At 40.4% G+C, this 20,743-nt stretch overlaps 1 protein-coding gene across 1 annotated transcript in view; it reads left to right on the plus strand.

The window, feature by feature from the left end:
• The first annotated feature begins 2,159 nt into the window (after nucleotides 1-2,159).
• The window catches only part of LOC133386062 (uncharacterized), a 45,823-nt gene continuing 27,239 nt past the window's right edge, over nucleotides 2,160-20,743 (plus strand). Inside the window, exons 1-2 of the mRNA XM_061629686.1 lie at nucleotides 2,160-2,299; nucleotides 2,630-2,898. Coding sequence (XP_061485670.1) covers nucleotides 2,166-2,299; nucleotides 2,630-2,898 — 403 coding nt within the window. The 5' untranslated portion in view covers nucleotides 2,160-2,165. The remainder of the gene's footprint in view (nucleotides 2,300-2,629; nucleotides 2,899-20,743) is intronic.

Below are 20,743 nucleotides of genomic sequence, written 5' to 3' on the forward strand. Positions count from 1 at the left end.
ACTATACTTCTGTTAATGCAGCCTGATATAGCATTTGCCTTTTTTGCAGCCACATCACACTGTTGGCTCATATTCAGCTTGTGATCAACAAGAATTCCAAGATCCTTCTTGCATGTCGTACTGCTGAGCCAAGTATCCCCCATCTTATAACTGTGCATTTGGTTTCTTTTTCCTAAGTGTAGAACTTTTACTTCCACCCAGTTTTGTCATGCTGTGTCCCTATAAGTATCCAATTGCATACTATGGTTGTACAATACTTCCTTTACATTTTAAGTATGCCTTGGGGTAGTCATGGTTCTCCATTGTTTTCATCCTGAGGGGCAGATAGGCTGAGAAATGGTGAGTGGCCCATGGTCACCCACTACACTTTATAGCTTATTTTCATTTTGAAAAATTAATTAAAACAATTTACATGCAGGCAAAATTTATTAAGCGGATTCACACAATATGTGTAAAGCATATCCAACTCGCATTTAAAGCACATGACTTCCCCTAAAGAATTCTGGGAAGTGTCATTTCCCCCTCACAGTTATAGTTCTCACCACTCTTAACAAACTGCAGTTCCCATGATTCTGTGGTGGGATTCATGTGCTTCAAATGGGTGTTGAATGTGCTTTAAAGGAATGGTGTGGATCTGCCCTAGGTATGATGTTCATTCAAGAGTGAATTGAAAAGAACAATTTTAAAAGATACTTCTTACTCTTACTCATTTTTCAGACCTCTTTCTGAAGTAAAGGGTCAAATCTGTAAAAACATTTGGAGCAGCCACATCAAAAGATAAGGGCAGGGTATTCCAGGCAGGCGGTTGCCAACCCTGCTTGGATATGGATGTCTTTGCAGAAGAACCCTAGTCAAGGTTTACCAACAGCACAGTCCAAACTATATCTACTTAGAAGTCAGTCCTCTTGAGTTTTATGGGGCTTAATCCCTTAGTAAGTGTGTTTAAAATTGCAGCCTTCAGGAGCCTCCATCTTTACTCCCCAAAGCTCCCATCTAACATCTCCACAACACTAGGCTCCTTTGTCTCTGCTGTGGCCTTCTGGTGACTGCCCTAGCCTGACGGCACTTAACCCTTCTTGCTGAAAGCAAGTAGGCTAGATTAAATGTTCCCTACCCAGGCTCATATATATAAAAGATAAACGGCATTTTGTCAAAAGTATTTTTGTCTACATTTTATACCTCATCCTTGGTTTTCCAAGCTTGGCATGGAATGCTTCTCATACAGAATTAATTTGAAATGCTGCATATTTATTATCATAATCATCATATTCAAAATAAAAAATATATGTACCGCCTTCAAGTTGATTCCAACTTATGGTGACCCTATGAATAGGGTTTTCATGAGGCTGAGAGGCAGTGACTGGCCCAAGGTCACTCAGTGAGCTTCATGGCTATGTGGGGATTTGAACCCTAGTCTCATTTTGTTCTCATAACAACCCTGTGAGATAGTAGGTTAGACTGGCCCAGGCAGGGTTATTCAGTGAGCAAATAGGATCTCTTTTAATTGTGCTATCGACCTGCTTACTTCCACTCTGACTGGGGGATCTTGCAGCATGGGGAAGAGATGGGGGCACATCACAGCTGAAGTTCACCCATATAGGAGCATTATCTCTTGTTTATTACAGAGACGCCTGTTGCAGGTTTTGCTGCTGAGAGCAGCAGTCAGTTAGTGCGGCCACTTGCATCACAGCTTGTTGATCCTGAGGAGGCAAAACTAGAAAGTGAGGTTCAGGAAGGAGGCCCTGTGCATGAGGAGGAGGAGGGCATGAAGCAGTGCCAGTTGCCCACAGCCACATCTGCAGAACAGCAAGTACCATGGTTTGGCTTTGAGAAAGCTTGTACATTTGTGAGCCAGAGTGGGAAAAATGTTGTTGTACGATGCAATTACTGCCTTCCAAGGATCAAAAATCTGAGATCAGCTGTTTCCCCCTCATCCAATGTGAAGAAACATTTTGAGGTAAGCCTTTGTCATGCTAGTCCTCAAAGAGTGTCCATTGTCTATTTATGTTTAAATTGTGAAGTTCCTCTTCCATTTTTTCTTGGATTCATGCTTTGTTCTTCTTCCTCAGAGGGCACACCCTGAGAAGCTGAGAGCAATTGAAGAAGCAATAAAGGCAAGGAGATGTGGCCTTCCTGAACCAATGCATGACACCCCTCCTCCCAAAATGCTGAAGCAGCAGCAGACAACCCTTGAGAGGTGGGGATCTGGCAGGGATCTGCTTCTTCTGGCAGCCTGCGTACACCCTCGCTTCAAACTAGATCGACTGGAATCGTGTCAGGCCACCACCCATACCAACAAGTAAGAACATTAGGGAAGCCCTTTGGGTGGATTACTCCAAGGGAAATGTTGTCTCAAGGGAGGCATCAGAGGGCTTGAGGTGGTAGGCAGGGGCTGGTCCTTTTCTTCCTGGGGCTCCTCATCACAACCTTGGGTTGCTGCAGGTAATCCTTAAGGGTCTGCTGTGCTGCCCCATGAGTGTGGTGACTTGGTCACCTTCCTACCTTCCATGTCATCATCCACAGGCTCAGGCTGGACCCTGAACCAGGGGACATGACAAGCATCAGGAAATGAAGAGCAGATGATGGTTTCCTAACATATATGTGTTAACATATCCTCTCTCTTTCTTAGATACACAATGGAAGCCTTGTTGAAAGCTGAAATAAAGATGGGTGTACTTAATGAGGACAGTGATCAGTCTTCAGATAAAGACCAGGAAGGAGATGACTTAGAAGATGACTTCTTTAACTTTCTGCCCCAGGGCAAGAAGTCACCAGTGGACACTGCTGAGGAGGAACTGGTGAGGTACCTGAGGTCTCCCAGCAGGGAAGTGTCATCACTCCATGGCTTTCCACGTGTGCTGCGGTGTTTTTTGCAGCACAACACAGGCATGCCTTCAAGCGCCACAGTAGAACGCCTGTTCAGGACTGGTGGCAACGTAATGACTGTAAAAAGACATTCCTTGTCTGACATGCTCTTTGAGCATCTTGTTCTTTTGAGACATAACAGAAAGATATTATAAAAGCATTTCAAGTGTAAAATTTGATTTCAAGAGTTGGGGTATCTTCATTGCTTGGGGGGATGTGAGATTCTGTTATGCCATTATGTTAATCTTATGGATAATTTTTTTTATTCTACTACCCCCTGTGTGTGTGTGTTTATTTTTAATATTGTTTTAGGCTTCTTAGATGTGCAGCAGCCAAGGCCAGCACCTTGTAGGAGTTTTTTTAAAAAAGTAACTGAAATGTAATTGTAGTGATTACTTTTGAGAAAAAGTAAAGTAATCAGTTACTTTCAGAGCAATTGTAATTGTAACGGTAATTACTACTTTTTTGGGCCAAGTAATTGTAACTGTAATTTATTACTTTTTAAAAGTAATCTTTCAAGCTCTGCACTGGGTCGACATTTTCATCGTGCTGTCCACTACAACCCCGAGGTCTCTCTCCTGGTCGGTCACCGCCAGTTCAGACCCCATGAGCGTATATGTGGAATTAAGATTTTTTGCTCCAATATGCATAATTTTACACTTGTTTATATTGAATTGCATTTGCCATTTTTCCACCACACCTTAATCACATACACATTTACTTGTAGTAAGCCCATTGGTGCCCCTAAAACTACTGCAGACAACTGGTTACTCTGCTTGGGCAGTTGGATTAGTCTTCGCTACAAGTTGTCATGGCCATCCGGTGAAGCCTTATGTTTCCATTGCCTCTCTATGATCACTGCTTCCTCTGTGTACAATTATGGAGCCTTGGCCTAAAACTGCTCCACACAGTTTCAGACCAAAACAAGATTTTGAGTGCTGCTGAAGAGTTTGAGGATACAACTTGCATACTTTTTGCCCTAGGTGACTCAAAATGACTGGAAGAGATCCACAGTACATTGAAATAATCAGTGCACTGAAATAATTAGCAGACTCATCAAGCCAAAAATTCTGATTAAACAGTGTAAAAGTATTTTTTAAAAAACAACCTTTTTTAGATTTTGCTTGTACATAACATTGTTTATTTAAATAATTTTATACTGCTCTTCATTATCAAAAAATATGAAAGTGGTTCAGATTATGAAAAAAAAATTATCAATAAAACCAGCACATGAACTAAAGGCACCAGGAACCAGCAATAGTGGTCAGTGAAATCCTGGGAAAATACTCCACTTTCAGTGCTCTCCTAATCTCAAAAGAGAGAGCATTCTATATGGTGGGTACCCCAGTGTAAAAGGCTCTCCTCTGTTTCCCCACTGAACAAACCTCTGTAAGCTTAGACACAAGCACAGTTTATTGATCCCAGAATTTTTGCTTAATCTATGTCAGGGCTAAGGATATGCTAGAATTCCGCTCAATACAAATTCGGTGCCAAATTTTCCATGAATTAGCTTATTCTCTATTATTGTGGATCAGATTTTTGCAGCTATTTTTTTTCAAAAACAACCCACCTCTATAACATTAAGAACTTTGTTGATTTTTTTTCATTTATCTATGTTTCCTTTCAAAATGTCAATATTAATACCAATATTTTTTGCAAGGGTGAAAAACAGATTGGTAAAAACAACAGCTAGCAGACAAAGAATGAACTTGAATCAATACTGGCCTGTTAGGTCAACAGAACGCTTTCAAAATAGCACCGGCCAATGGATCCCATCCCTAGTCAGGGCTCAGATAAGTCAGAGGCAAATGACATGCTGAGGACAGACTGAGATCAAGTCCAGAAGCAGCCATGGCCAGAAACAGGGGCAGACAAAGTTTAGAGGGGCCAGAAGCAGCTAAGATTGTCCAAGATGGGCAGAGATAAGATTCCAAAAATGCCATGGCACAGTGGTCCTCAAAGCTGCTAAGTTTGTTCAGACTGAGACACTGTTATGTAGATCCAGTCAGCTCTCTAATGGTTGGTTTGGATGGACTGATAAGCTGAAATAAGCCTCGCTGACCACTAAATGGGTGAAGTTGCAGCACAACAAAAATGAGGGCAATAACTCATTCAGCCTAAGGGCTGCATTGGTGGTCAGAGATCAACACAAATTAAAGAATTAGCCATTATTAGGCAATAACCAGTGTTAAATCCAACTCAACTTTGTCTGTTATGAGATTAGCAACCTCATAAATATTTGTCTCCTTACTGTGCATAACCAAGGTGGTCTCTCATGTTAAATATAAGATCTGAATTTGATTAACTCCATACTTTGGCCATAAGCAAAAACTGACTGATCCAATATTCCCACATGTAGTCTAATAAATATAACATTCACAGTGAAATATATTTTACCTATTCCCTTCTGGAGCTTATCAAATATATTATTTTTGCTTTGACAATTCTGTACTCAGAGTGAGGTAAATACATTCCAGAAAGATATATACTTTTACTCCTTTTCCAAGCAAGTAATCTTCAGACCCATCTGAAGAAATACACACACGCTGTTGCGTGTCTGCGTGTATAGATCATACAGGGATGGAATCCAAGAGCCGTTTAGAACAGGAATAAGATAGGCCAGGCAAGTTTCTTGTAAGAGTCTTTACTAGGCAAAGACATTAGACACAGTTCTCTCTTCACAGACATTTCCCCCACACTCTGAGACACAGCAAGATGTCTCTTATCTACTTCCCAGCCAGCTTCTGACCTTGGCAAAACTGGCGCTCTGTTCTTCCAGCTTAACCCTTCTGCTTCAGGTTTCACTCTCTCTGCTAAAAACCCTGTCTGTGAGTCTCACAGCATGCTTCACTGACCAACAGCCCCCACCTGAGACTCGCAGATTACAAAACTTCATGTTACAATTATTACATTTCTACAATATTAACTTTTCATTACAATACATTTCAGTACATGGTTTGTTTTTCTTACAGTTTCTATTTACATTTACAGCTCAGTTCTTGTTCCTTTATTTCTTTATTTACACAGATTTCACAGATTCATTTATTTGTTCACTTTCATTTGATAATACATTTACATTTCATTCTTCAACACAAAATTGCCACACTAGATCCATTGTTTCTTTATCTATTGGTCCTTCTTTTTCCCATTCTACTGGAATTTCATCTGTCTCATTATTTTGTTGTGTAATATTAAATGTGAATCTCTGAGGTGGTTGACCTTTCGTTTTTCTCTCTGATCGCCTGACATTATCTATTTCCATTTCTTCTTCACTCTCTATTTTACTTGGACCTGCACCTGTGCCTGCACTGGTACTTGGCATTTCTGTATCTTGCATTGTCATGTCTTCACCTCTCAGCCTTTTTACAGTACGTTTGCCACCGTGTATTAGATCAGTCAATGCAGTTTTTAATGGAATTTGTCGTCCAAAAGGAACATCAGCTGCTTCCTGCTTGCTTGCACTATCTAGGATAACTGTTTGACTCTCTCTCCAAGGTTTATCTATCACCTTTATGCTTCTGCTTAACACTACTTGTTGTTTCTCAGGCAACCAAACTCTATAGTATGAATTCTGAAATCCCAAAATGCGTCCTGCCTGAGCTCTTGACTGTTTTGCAACATGTACCCAGCATTTTGCTCCAAAACGTTCTATGTGTTTCACCCTGGGTTTTCTTCCAGTCAGTTTCTCATAGGGAGACATGCCTATTGTTCTGTGCATCAGGCGGTTCTGAATATAAACAGTGTACAGAATACATTCACCCCAATAAGTGTTATTCATATCAGCATCTGCTAGCATTGCTCTCAATGAATACTGCAATGACCGGTTCTTCCTCTCTGCCGTTCCGTTGGAGGATGGGCTGAAGGGAGCAGTGAGACTTTGTATTATTCCCTTCTTTTCCAAATATGTTTGAAATGAATTACTGGTAAATTCTCCACCTCTATCTGATCTGATATTTTTGATAACAACCCCATATTGTGTCTCTGTTCTCTGTATGAATGTCTTTAATTTCTCTTCTGCATCACTTTTCTTTTTCAATAAGAACACATGTGTAAATCTGGAGAAATTATCCACAATCACTAAATAAAACCTTGCTCCACCTTTTGAGCACTGAAAAGGTCCAGCCAAATCCACATGTATGAGCTGATAAGGTTCAGTGGTCGTGCTTTCATAGCTCTTATTTACCGGAGTTACAGTCATTTTTGTTTTATAACATACCTCACACTCATCCACATGCTCACAATGTGTTAATTTCAAATCTTGACTATGTTTTGGGGTGTTTATTATCTTTTCGAAATGTGCGTGTGCCAGTTTTCTGTGCCATTCATGGAAACAATTATCATGTTTATCTTTATTAACTCCTATCCAAGCACACATGGGTTTATCAAGCTTGAACTCAACCATAAACATTTTGTTCTGTAATTTCCCTTGCATGCATATTTCACCATCTTTTCTCACAAAACATCTATCCCCTTCAAATGTAACTTTACAACCTATTTGAGCCAATTTTCTTACTGATAGAATGTTATATTTTAAACCAGACACCAGTAATACATCTGTTAAAATTCCCAAATTACCCATCTTCAGCGTGCCTGTTGCAATCGCGTCCTGAGTCAGCCAGATAAAGCTTCTCCTGCGTCGGCTTTGAAGTGTAAAATAAACTAGAGTCTGTGATTAGGCAATTAGACGCTCCACTGTCAAGAAGCCACTTAGAGTTAATGAGTTTATTGTCCTCCTTAGAAACAAAGTTCACGCTTGTTCCCTGACTTTCAAAGCCCCTGCTATTCCTCTTCTTTAAACAATGTCTCTGTATATGTCCACGTGACCCACAAAAGTAACATATTTTAGTCTCTTGCCTGCTTCTTTGAGTTTGTTGTTCAGTCACAGTCACAGTCTCTTTTTTCTCTGTTTTCTTATTTTCTTGTCTTCTATTCCACTCTTGTTGAAGTTTCTGTTCCACAAAGTCCAAATTCAGATGTCCGTCAGGTAAAGTTTCCAGACTCGAGACCAGCACATCCCATTTTTGATTAAATGAAGATAACAGGATATAAACCATCTGAATGTCACTATGATGCACTCCTCTTTCTTGCAGCTCAGCATTTAATCTCCGAAATTCAGCCAGATGCTCTGTCATAGTCACTTCATCTGTAAAACGCATCTGATAAAATTTCCGTGCTAAACACAGCCTGCTCCCCGCAGTTTGCTGTACATGAGCGGCTTTTAGTTTCTCCCACATCTGATTAGCTGTTGGCTCATTACTCACCAGCAACAGTTGAGAATCAGATAGCCCCAGAGTAATAAAAGCCTTCGCTTTCTTGTCTTTCTTCAACCACGCTGCTGAAGGAGCTGCCGGAGGGGGGGTTTCTACAACATCATTCAACTCTTCTTTAATCAGAACTGCTCTCATTCTCCATTTCCAGCTGGAGTAGTTTACAGCACTCAGTCTCTCCATCGGCATCCCGGATAACAGGTTTACAGCCATGTTGCCCACTCTTACTTGCTTTTTGTTTCTCTCTGCACCAACGCCACGTCAACAGCTCTCGAACCCGCTACCATGTATGATAAGCTGGGCCCATAACCCCTGTTGCGTGTCTGCGTGTATAGATCATACAGGGATGGAATCCAAGAGCCGTTTAGAACAGGAATAAGATAGGCCAGGCAAGTTTCTTGTAAGAGTCTTTACTAGGCAAAGACATTAGACACAGTTCTCTCTTCACAGACATTTCCCCCACACTCTGAGACACAGCAAGATGTCTCTTATCTACTTCCCAGCCAGCTTCTGACCTTGGCAAAACTGGCGCTCTGTTCTTCCAGCTTAACCCTTCTGCTTCAGGTTTCACTCTCTCTGCTAAAAACCCTGTCTGTGAGTCTCACAGCATGCTTCACTGACCAACACACACACACTTTAATAATTTGCTCTGCCTCTCAACTTCCTCTCATCCAACTTCCTCTGGGTCTTACATAATGATGTCCAATTAGATAAGTTGATAAAATAAGAAGATATAAATAATATAAATATGTTTATATGTATTATGCATCTGCACTAGCGCTGAATGGAATTTTTTAATTCTAACAGTGTTGAGAGCACAAGTAATGGAATTTGTTCATACTATCATAATTTCTGTCATACATGTAGGAATATATTAAGTCCACATTATGTTTTAATGAATAATGGAAGGCATTTTGACTCCGATCCAGTTCTGTCTGCACATGATTAAGGGTGCACAGCAACTAGTTGCCCAGGATAGGCATATACACCCTTGAGATCATTAAAAGACACATCAGGCTAGTTCGGTAGGGACTGAATAAGCATATCAATGTGGATGAAGATACAGGGTGCTTTCACACTGCACTTTATTCCATTATTCTGATGATTTCTTACCTGGTAATTTGCGCATTATATTTGAGCTTTCACATGACATACCGGATAGCTCTGGAATTCTGGTGGAATGTAGTGCAAGTATAGCACTAATTTCCACAATAAATGATACCAGAAATAATCCGTTAGCAAGGCTGGAAACCCGGAAGATCATGGGAGTTTTTCGCTAGCTGCTGCCGCTCACGTGACAGGCATCCCAGCATGCAGTGCGTTCCCACCCCTTAGTCGCGCAGGGTTTTCTGTTTTTGTTTTGCCTGATGAACGTTGTACCGGTATTCTGGCACCAGCGCAGATAGCAGCAGCATTTCCCGCACACCCCCATCTTGATACAACTAAAACAATTTAAAAAGTCAGATCCTAAAGGGAGAGGGCTTGCATGGTGACGGGACAAGATCTTAGACCTCCTACACAGTGGGGAACAGTGTGCATGGGTGAGGGACGAAAACAAGCTGTGTGAAAGACAGTTGGGCGAAATGCTGCTATATCGGCTGAAAAAGTACTGTTCCTTATCGCAAGAGGTACTGCAGTGTGAAAGGGATTTTAGAAATCGGGACAGAAGCACTACCTTTTTAATCCGTTATACTAGCGCTATTAGCCCCATGTGTGAAAGCAGCCACAAATTTATATCTCTATCTTCATTAGCTATGTGTTGGCAAACCTGGCTTGCTTCTTTGCTGAATCAGGGCATTTATGGATGCAATAAACATAATGTGTTGGATCCATACTAAGTTAGTTGAGCTTAATTTCCAGTGTAATCATTGGGTCATTGTGACTAACTGGGCCCACTGATTTGAATGGGATCTTATTTCAACTAATTCAGTCTTGGTCCAACCCAATTTTATTTATTTATTTACGGATAGGTATGCAACATGCACGTGGATAGTCTAGATTGGCTTTCCAACACATACACATATGGCATCATATTTGTCATTATGTGACAAGCAGCATTTTAACTGTATGCTTTGGAAGCAGAATCTCAGCAGACCATCATCTTCCCTCCAGCTATCCGACACTGCAGGGCTGCTTTCTTGCGGGGCGCTTCATGCTGCGGAGGCTGGAGGCTTGAACGCTTGCAGGGGTGCCTTCTGCTGCAGCTGGGCCTTACCGGGCCTACTGCCCTCGGCCAAGTACTGCTGGTACACAATCTTGCCTCTTAGACCAAGTACACAATCTTGCCTCATAGACCATACTCTGCATTGCATTTAAAGCAGCTACATGCAGTCTCTGGTTTGTGTGAATTGGGCCTTGAGTGTGAAGTGCGAAGACCTGGCTCTTCAGGCAGGCTTTTGGGGTGGGTTAGGTTTCTTACTGTTATGGTTTTAAATTTTAATGTTTTAATGTATTGTTTTATCTTGTACGTCGCCCAGAGTGGCTGGACAACCAGCCAGATGGGCGACTAATAAATTAAATAAATAAATAAACATGCAGAAAAGTGAAAATTATATATGTTGCTGTTCCCTTCTTGATTCTCCATAATAACAGTTTATGCTGCTAATTTGTTGTACAGCATAGTGCACACCATTTCTTTGCTGTATAATATGCGCCTCTCTCACACTAACGCTGCTTACACAACCATTTTCAATTACCTATTTTTAAAAAGCCATTTTGACTTAAATTCCCTGTGTCCATAATGTTCAATCATCCACATTTTAGCCCCTCTTGCAGTTTCTTTGAAACTACGTAGATGACAGAAAATAAATACAAGGTAAATCTGCTCGATTCAAGCAGAGATAAATCCATTCAGTCTTAATGTGATATTCAGATTATATGAAATACATTCTGAATATATATATAGTTAAAAAAAATGTTTTTAAAAGGAACAATTCTGAACACTTTTTGCCTATAATGAAATGAATGCAATTTCACAGGACTATTATCTATAACTTAATTCAGCATAATTCATCCATCTGAGAAATATTATATTAGCTAGGGATAACACAACATAGGAAGCTGCCTTATACAGTCAGACCCTTTGTCCATCTAGCACAGTATCATCAACAATTGTCCCATAAGACTAGGCATTCATGGGGGCCCTTGTTAACAGTCTTGTGTGGAATCTTTAAGATTAACCAATTTAGGCTGTTGTACATACTTATTCAGTGGGGCTTGCTTCTGGGTAATGTACAGCTTCTTTGACATGAACTCACACTAGAAATTATGACAGCAGGGACACCTTCTGAACCAAGATGAGACACATAAGTGCCAAGTATTAATAAAACTACAGTGTTTATTTGTCCCCTGTGTAGTGAAATGTGTCTTTAAGTTAGATGCACAGCAAAGGAAGGGTTAACTTTCTCTAGAGAGTATTACACACCCTAGGGGGAGCTAGACTGATTTAGTTACTGGAGTTAGTCAGTGTTGTGGTGCTGGGTGAGGCCTATCATAGAACAAGCTCAGATGTTTTACTGTTTAAGAATTATTAAATAAAGAAGCTTTATTTTATCATTGGTCTTATCCTGATCAATATAACACCCTATTTCTTTACAAAGGAGGAGGCTAGGGAGAGAAACAGAACAGGTGGGGGCCACACAACTTTTCTCCCAGCAGAGAAGCAACCGTGGCAACAAGGAGCCCTTCTGAACCAAAGTAGGACATGTCATGAACCTGTATATGTTCATGAGTTATTAAAAATCTCATAAGTAATATCTTGGCTCAAGCAAGGGACTCTGGGAGATTTCATAGTAGGAAAAGACAGGCCTCTGACAAAGTAAAAAATCTTGAGTTTCACTTTCCAGCTGAAGACGGTTAGGAGAAGCCTCAACAAGCTGCACCTGGTTATCTGTGCTGATTAACAAGTGCCTGGCACTCAAGGTCATCCCTGGCCTGTGAAGTTTGAACATACAGTTGGGAGGGGGCCTGGAAGGCGCGAAAAAGTGAGAAACATCCAGAAAGGGGTTACATCAGCCAATTCCTGATTGGTCAATTAATCTTGGACCGTTAGGATTCTTTTCTTTAAGTATAGGGCTGAAAACCCCCAGCCTTTGTTCCCTGAAGTTGACCTAAAGGGTTCCTGGTTCCCCAAGTGTTGCCTATGGGAGGCAACTACGCAGGGTTCCATTCTTCTTGTTCTGATGCCAACCTCTCTTAGGAGAGTAGCCTTTGCAACCATCTACCTCATGGGTAAGTATTAGGCTAGAAAAGGTTGTTATTTTCTGTTGTGTCTTTGAATCCTCTTGTTTGTACCAAAACCCCTGTTGGGTGTATGGTCTTAAAGGATTACTTGCTGCTATATGTTTTATGTGCACTTATATATTTGAATAAAGCTACTTCTATTTAACTTGGTGTGTTCATTGAGAGAAGGGGTGGTTCTGGATTCAGTGCCTTGGCCATTCTCAGTCACGCAACTACCAAAGAGGGAAAAGAAGTTAAAAGCTTAATTCTAAATTGAGGTATTAAACCAGAGGTTCCTGGCAAGGAGTGTAACTGTGGCTCTTGCTGCATAGGATCTTGGTTTTACCTATTTTCTGGGCTCAGAGATCCCCTGGCTTTGAGTGGACCAGTAACAGGGGTGGTGCCAGCCTACCTTCTACCTTGCAGGGTTGGTGTTGGATTGCACAGCCTTGGCAAGGGTGAAGTAGTATTTTTTTTGGTTCCAGTCCCATTTCCCTAAGGGTGGGTTTGGGTCTGATGCATGATCCCTGTGCCTTGACGGTAGGGATTCATGACAGGACACTTTTCAGCTTAGGTAGGTGCTAACTAAGGATGGGAGCTGCTTGTTGGTGCATTCTGCTAAACTATTTTGGGTTAATTATTTTTCTGCTATCCTTTGCTTTGACCATTCTGTTTTTTCCCCTCCTGAAAAATAATATTGTTAACAGTGTTTTCCTTTTGGAAAGGAAAGTGGCTTTCCCTCTGCCTGGTGCTTCCTCCCCTCCCCTCCCATCCTGAAAGGTATGGGATTCTCCTCCCTACCCCCAAGGAGAGATTGTTTTAATACAAAGCCAACACATGCTGGTCAATTTCACATTAGCAAAGCAAAGATGGGGACTTCTCAGTTTCAAGTTAGCAAAGCAAAGTTTGATGCATTTTTTAACAGAAAAAAAATGTTAGGAAAAGCCAGAGAAACTCCCAGCATTCAGGATCAGTCAGCAAAGATAGTGAACTTGTGGACTACCGGGAAGTTTGGTGCAATGTTTGATTTTAGCAAAATTCTCTTGTGCTAACTTGTGTAAAAGTATAATGCTTAACCGTACACAGTAGCTTTGCAAGGGAGAAGGATGGGGAGAAAAACAGAACAACTTCACCATGCCCTGTGACCTCCCAGCAGCCCCACCTGATCTGGTAGGCACCAGCTGCCACTGACTGTACTTTTACTGCCAGTTGCTGTTTGGAAACTGTTGCATGCAAAGACTTTCAGATAAAAACTGTCATGAGAAAATAATCAGTACCCTAGCACAAGAATATATTGCATCCCAAATAAAAAATAAGAACAAAAAATGCAAGCAATGTTGACCTCAGGTTCAGAAAGTTGTGAAAAAGGCTATGTCAAATGTTTTTGAGACCACTTAAAGGATTGAACCTGGAAATAGCGCTACATGGTGGCAGCATCCTTAAAAGGACTGCAGTTATTTAATCTAAAAATCCTGTGGTTATGGTTTTTTTTACAACTAGACAAGATTTTACAGTGCAGTCCTATATGTGCCTACTCATAATTAAACTTCATTGCGTTCAATGGTACCTACTCACAAGGAAGTGTGCTCAGGACTGCAGCCTCAGTCGCTCATCAGTTTCATTTAAGCCACGATCATATGCACACTTACTCAAGAATACATCAGACTGAGCTCAGTGGAACTTGCTTTTGATTAAACTTGTTTATGGTTGGGCTGTTCATTATCAAATAAGCTGTATAAAGCTGAAACTTTGATTCCAATAACAAAAAACAGATAACTTTGTGAGTTGAGTGAAAGGCAATGGAGAGCAGAGCTAGTGCACTAGTCTGTGTGGCCTCTCCTCTCCTCATATGTTCAGTAAAATCTGAATGTGAATGACTGAAGATATGTATTTATACCCAGATGATATAGATTTCACTGATGCCTTAGTTGGTTCTATTCAGAACTCCTAAAACCGCAATCCACTGCTTGTAGAAAGATAGCAATTACAAGGTTACTTCAGGAACATCAGGCACTTCCTGGCTGGCAGATTACAATATTGAGATTGGTCATAGATTGAGTTGAGATACTTGCGGTATTCACAAATCGTATTTGGCACCATATGCTACAGAGTGCGACTACTCCTGACAAAAGAGAAACTGGAAATTTGATTATGTATGTGTGAGTACCCAAGTGAAATTGTTGACTGCATTGTACAGCAGAAGCTAGTAAGTGATAAGCTTTCAAAACAACCGCCACCAAACGGAACAATAATAATTCAAGTGCACTTCTTATCTTTCTCCATCCCCATGCTTTTAGAAGAACTCTTTGCTCTCCATTGCTTTCTGTGCTTATCTGCAAATATGCACAATCATAAGGATGATAGTAGAGCTGCCACATGTGTGAACCAACCTACCTACCAACTCATAGGAGACTCAGTACAATGGTTGCATGTATATGATTATTTTTAGAGAGGATATTTGTTCAGAGATAGCAGGTTTTATTTACTTATTTATTTATTTGTTTTTCTCTGACATTTTTCCATTATGCTAATTCCATGGTTGGAAAAATGTAGTGATGAGGAACTCAATATTTTAAAAATTTTTACCTGTTTTGTAGCCTTTAAGCTTAATACCTCTGTTCTTTTGGGGGGGGCTGCAAAATGTTGATGCATTTTGCTTCCTTTAGAATAGAGTCCAAATGTAATTGAGTCTAATCCTAATTGTCCATGCTCTGGTAACCTCCAGGTTAGATTACTACAATGCACTCTACGTGGGGCTGCCTTTGAAGACAGTTTGGAAACTGCAGCTTGTGCAAAATGCAGTGGCCAGATTGGTAACAGCGACCAGACAGTTTGAACATATAAAACCGATTCTGGCCCGCTTGCAATGACCAAACATTTGGTTATTTCCTCCCCCTTTTTTATATTTTAGGAGGGGGGGTTACAATTCATGCATGTTTTTCAGTATTTCTGTATCTTACTAATTATCACATCAGTAACAATAATGACAATACTTTTGTAATATGTAGATGTTTCTATTTTGCTTACTAGTTCATCTATTTTATGCTAAATTCTGTCTCTGTATTTTTCAAAAGAATTTGCTATGACTATTGTAAAAAAAAGAAAAGAAAAGGTGGAATACTGTGATCCTGTGGTTATTTATGCAGAAGTAAATCCCTTTGAACTCAATGGTGCTTATTCCCAGGTAAGTATATATAGGATTACAGTCTAATGCACTTTTAATGAAAAAGAAACCTACTACCCAAAACCGCTTCTGTTTTGGATTGATGCCAGAGCATAGCAGAGTTTGGGTAAAGTGTGTTGTGTGATGGCTACAGAACTATTGTGAATACAGACTATATAAACTCTGGTATGTGTTGATGTTCATAGTAAGTCTGGTTGTGTAGCTGCCCTTGGTTTTCTCATAAGACTGTTCCTTATATCTGGAAGGAAGCTTCCAGGAGGTGCCTTACATGGAGTTAGACCATTGGTCCATCTAGGCAGAAGTAGGCAACATAGTGCCCTCGAGAGGTGGTGGACTACAACTCCCATCAGCATGCCCAATGGAAAGGGATTATGGGAGTTGTAGTCCACAACATCAGGGGGGCATCCCATTGCCTACTTCTGATTCAGTGACTGGAAGCAGCTCTCTAAGGTCTCAAAAAGTAGTCTTTTCACCATGAACCTACACATACAAAACATGCACTCTGTTGTCGAGCAGATTCAACCCAACCATGAGAAATAATTGCAGGGTTTTAAATAGAGAACTATTCAAATAATCCCCTTCCTTATTCAGATCTGAAAATTAAGTTTTAAATGGCACCCACAAACGTCTTCAAGCTGTTAATTTTGGAACTCGTTTGTAGCTTCATTTCAGTGAGAGAGTTTAAAAGTATCAGAGTTATGCTGAAGTGATGTGATCTCTAGGGAATTTAAATGTGTTGATCACTGTTAAAATGGGTTCAGTACTTTCTTGGATATGCCAAGCCTTGCTTGTTTGTCTAAAACACTGTCACTTTTATGAACTCATGTGTTTTTCATTTTAATTTCTCCTTACCAGAGCTTTAGCATCATTTGTAGTCCTTTGTTGTTATGTATTCCTTTACCTGCTATTGAAGTATGAAGGGTTTTTTAATTCACATTTCCTGATTTCCCATTTCCCCAACCTTTGTTATTTCATACACACTGCCCTCATAACAGCTGCTGCCTAGAGATTATGGAAGTCTGAATACAATCAACGTGCTATATCAGAGCTTTCTGCTGCCTGTTTTCTTTTTTCCCCTCTCTCGTCTTTCCTTAAAACTAACACTGTTATACTCTTCCTTTGGGGAAAGTTTAAGACAGAATTTTGTATGAAAACCACAACAATAACACAGAAGTGTCATTTTAAAGCTTAGAATTTTGGGGCTAGCTTGATGGCTTTTTATTCTCTTTTTGCATGGCTGTATTAATCTACTTAATTCTAGAAGCAATCCTGAAAGGTCATAAAATGTGTCAGTAAGACAAGCCATCTCATAGGTGCAAGGCAGTCACTGCAACTGTAGTGCATCTAAACATCCACCACTTGATGTATACTTTGTAACTCGGCCTCTAAGAGGTCTTCTGTATCTTTAAAAGTTGTGCAGGGGGAAGGGAGAATTCTACCTTGTGTGTTTTCCCATTACAGTGTTGCAAGAACACCTGCACTTGGCTGACTTTCTCTTCTCCTAAAGATACAGGATCAGTCTCAGGCCAAGAACCTGGCAACCCTACTCTGAGTGCTTGTAGATGCTTTACTCCAATGCTTTAGCTGAGTGTGTCAATCATCCCCTCTCCACGCCCACTCCCTCCTCCTCCCTTCTTTAATTTCATTTCCTGTTTGGCTGCTGGCTCCCGTTCTGCAAGCCTGTTGCAGACTGTGCTTTATTTTTCTTTCTCCTCTAATTTGTGCACAAAAGCATAACACTGTTCAAGGAACTATTTGCATTCCAGCTGGATTGTAGCAGTGAAAATACAAATAATCGCACTTTATGAAACTCTGGAATAAACTGAGTATGCTCATTTGCCAAGGTAACCAGAGGAAGTTAAATTTTGACCTTAAGAGGCTGTGGTCATTAGGAAGCTGCGTGATTAATCCTTTTCCTTCAGTGTGAATGAAAAGCACTGGGTTTGCAGCTGGCTTTGAGCCCCCTATGTGGACTGTGCAAACAGAAGACGGAGGTAAAAGGAGCATCTTTAATACAATGTTATGCTCCCATGTAGATAAGCCCTATATTACAGGAGATAACAAACTCACCTACTGCAGCTGGCTTGGCTTCTTTCTGTTTCAAACGAGGGCTCATACTGCAACTCCTTTTCTCGTAGAGCATCCGGGAATTCTTTCAAAGATTTCTCCATGTTGTTGTCCCCTACTAGCTAAAATGCAAATTCATTTGTTTAGATAAGTTAACTCCCAAGATGGATGCCAGGCTGAGGCCTGTGTGAACAGAAAATAAAATAAAAACCAGCTATTGCTGGCTTAGGCTCTCTGTATTATCATTCCTCTGTTAAGAAAGTGTCTTAATTCTAACTATTGGCGCAACTGATAAACATGCTGATATCATTGTAAACATTGGTACAAGGCCAAGCTGAGGATTTTCCCCCCTGTGTTTATTTATTTCTCAGGTCATATTTTTAGTATTCACTAGAGAAATTTGCCTCAAGTTCAGTATAGTTCTTTTCTTTTCACTCCTCTGAGTAATATCATCATGGGAAGCACAAAATTGCAAATGCAATATAACAGCCAGTCAGAAAATAAAATCCAGTCACAGAAACTTAATCAAACAAATAAATAAAAAAGACTGCACAAAAACTATTTTCAAAATGTAATCACTGCTGGTAACTTCAACACACCCAGCTATGAATCACCATATGAACACAAACAGCACCAGCACGTGACACCCACACCACACATAGTAAATGTTATCACTCTATATTTCTGTTAGTAAGCCATAGAAAGAATATTATTTGGGGAGCAGTGTCCAGCAAGCTAGAAGAGTCTTGTAATGGAAGAAAGAAGCAGGAGGAGAGGAATGACTTGCATCTTCCTCCCAAAGTGTCACAACGAAATCCATCTTTGCACATTGCTCTCACAAAGTGGATGATTTGCTCTTCCTCTCGTAATACTGGAACCCAGGGCCATGCAATGAAGCAGAATGTTGGAAGGCTCAGGACAGACAAAAGAAAGTACTTCTTCACACAGCAGAGAGTTAAAATATGGAATTCGCTCTGACAAGATATAGTAATGGCCACCAATTTGCATGGTTTTAAAAGAAGATAAAATTAATTCATCTAAGGCTATCAATAGCTGCTACCCGAGGTGGTTGTGCTCTGTCTCCACTGTGGGAGGCAGCATGACTCTGAATACCAGTTCCTGGAAATCACAAGTAGGGAGAGTGCTGTTGCGCTCAGGTCCTACTTGAAGGCTTCCCATAGGCATCTGGTTGGCCACTATGGGAACAGGATGCTGGACTAAATGGGCCTTTGAACCAATCCACTAGGGCTCTTCTTATGTACTTAAAGAGGGGAAGTGAGTAGAAAGGGATAGTGGACCCCACTATCCTTGTGTTAATATGGTCAATTGAGATTAGGAAGCCTTCATACATTGTGCCTTCTCTACTTGCTGTTCCTTTTTGTATGAGGAGGGCTGAAGAGTTGCACATATGCATTTTTATCAGGCTGCTGTAGGATAATCCTGGAAATAAACAACAGCACACAAGGTTGGGGGGATTGTCCTGGATGATGAATGGAAATGTGAAAGAGTGTGTGTGAGAGAGAGTCAGAGAGAATGTGTGTGAGTTCATCTCTGTGCGAGAAGAAGGTATATATGGGTGTGCTAGGCCTATGGACCAAAAATGTGAAATATTTCAATCCCTAAATGGTGCTATATCAGTGGCCAAAACAGCCAGCAAAGTGGAGCTATAAGGGCTGCCATAATCTTCTGGGTCTAAGTGCCATAACTCTAGAATGGATGCCTTCAGAATGGGCTGTTCCCATATGTTTCTTAACACAGGACTATCCCGTCTTGTTTCAGGGCCAGCCCTCCCATTAGAAAAGGTGAGCCATCCAGCTCAGATAATGGATTTTGAGAGCCATGAAAGGTCAGCAAATTGGGAATTATTTAATTTATTATTGTATTTTTAATGCCAGGGAATGGGGGAGGCACTTGTAGGTTACCCTGCCTTGGATGCCAAAATAACTTGACTGGTATTGAGTAGTGCCATGAGGTTGCAATTTGCTGTTCTGCACCAGGCAGCAAAATGTCTGAGCTAGCCCTGGAGGCACAAAAAATCTCAACATTTTAATGTTTAAAAATATCCTAAAGAGAGGGTTGAAAGTTTTCTTTGAAATACCCTTTATCTCATATTAATTTCAGCAAAGGTACACTTTATGTTTTCCCAGAATACTTTAAAAAAAAAATAACATCCTTGCATATTGGATTTTGTTCCATAAATGTAAGCAAGCTGAGGAACATTGCTGATTGAGTGTTCAGAGTATAAATTAAACTTTATGGCAGCTTGATGTCCTTTTGTAGGCAATATATTAATGACAGCACAATCCTTTGCCAAGATTATTTTAATAATTTACAATGCTTTCAATTTTTGATTGTGCAATGTTTATTTATGACATGCACATACACTCTATAATAGCACAGGGATACTGAAAAGAGCTAAAAATAGAAATGAACTAAAAATTCTTTATACTTCTGAACAAACCATAAAAATGCTAGATCCAACAAAAGGAAAATTAGTGTCCTTAAAATATGGAATAAATAAAATATTGTGTATGGAATGGTAATAATTGTCAAACGTGGCAAGTTAGATGTATCATTTGGCACCAGATTGGGACCTCTTTATTAATATATTTCACATAGATGCTTCTGAAATTTTCCTAATCCAAATCAATCTCCAGATTTTCATATTACGGGTTACTTGCTCTTGTTTTCACTATAGAACAAATCTGCTCTTAAAACTCCTTAAATGCCTTGTGCACACTTACACCAGCTCAAAGCTGTCTGCATGCCACTTTCCAGCCTGGCTGCCCTTCCTGGGATGACCATATGACTACACAGTGTCACGTGTGTGTTCCAGGAAGTACTGCTAAGATGAAAGCCAGTGTGAAAGCTTCATGCTGATACAAGCGAGTGTGGCATTTTACTCATCATGTCTAAAGAAAAAAAAAATTAAAAACCCTTGACCTCATGCAGTAAAATAAGGTTACTGTAGCCCCATCACCTCAAAAATAGGAAAACATTCACCAAAGTCCACTTCTCTTTGATAACATGTTCAGTCCCCCCCCCACTTCTGCTCAAATGGTTGAAAGAAATGGCCATAGATGGTTTGTTTCAGCACCAATTCCATGAGAAAAATATAGTTGTGCAAAACAGTCTTTAG

The sequence above is a fragment of the Rhineura floridana genome, chromosome 5 (genome assembly GCF_030035675.1).
Source record: "Rhineura floridana isolate rRhiFlo1 chromosome 5, rRhiFlo1.hap2, whole genome shotgun sequence".
Classification (NCBI taxonomy): domain Eukaryota; kingdom Metazoa; phylum Chordata; class Lepidosauria; order Squamata; family Rhineuridae; genus Rhineura; species Rhineura floridana.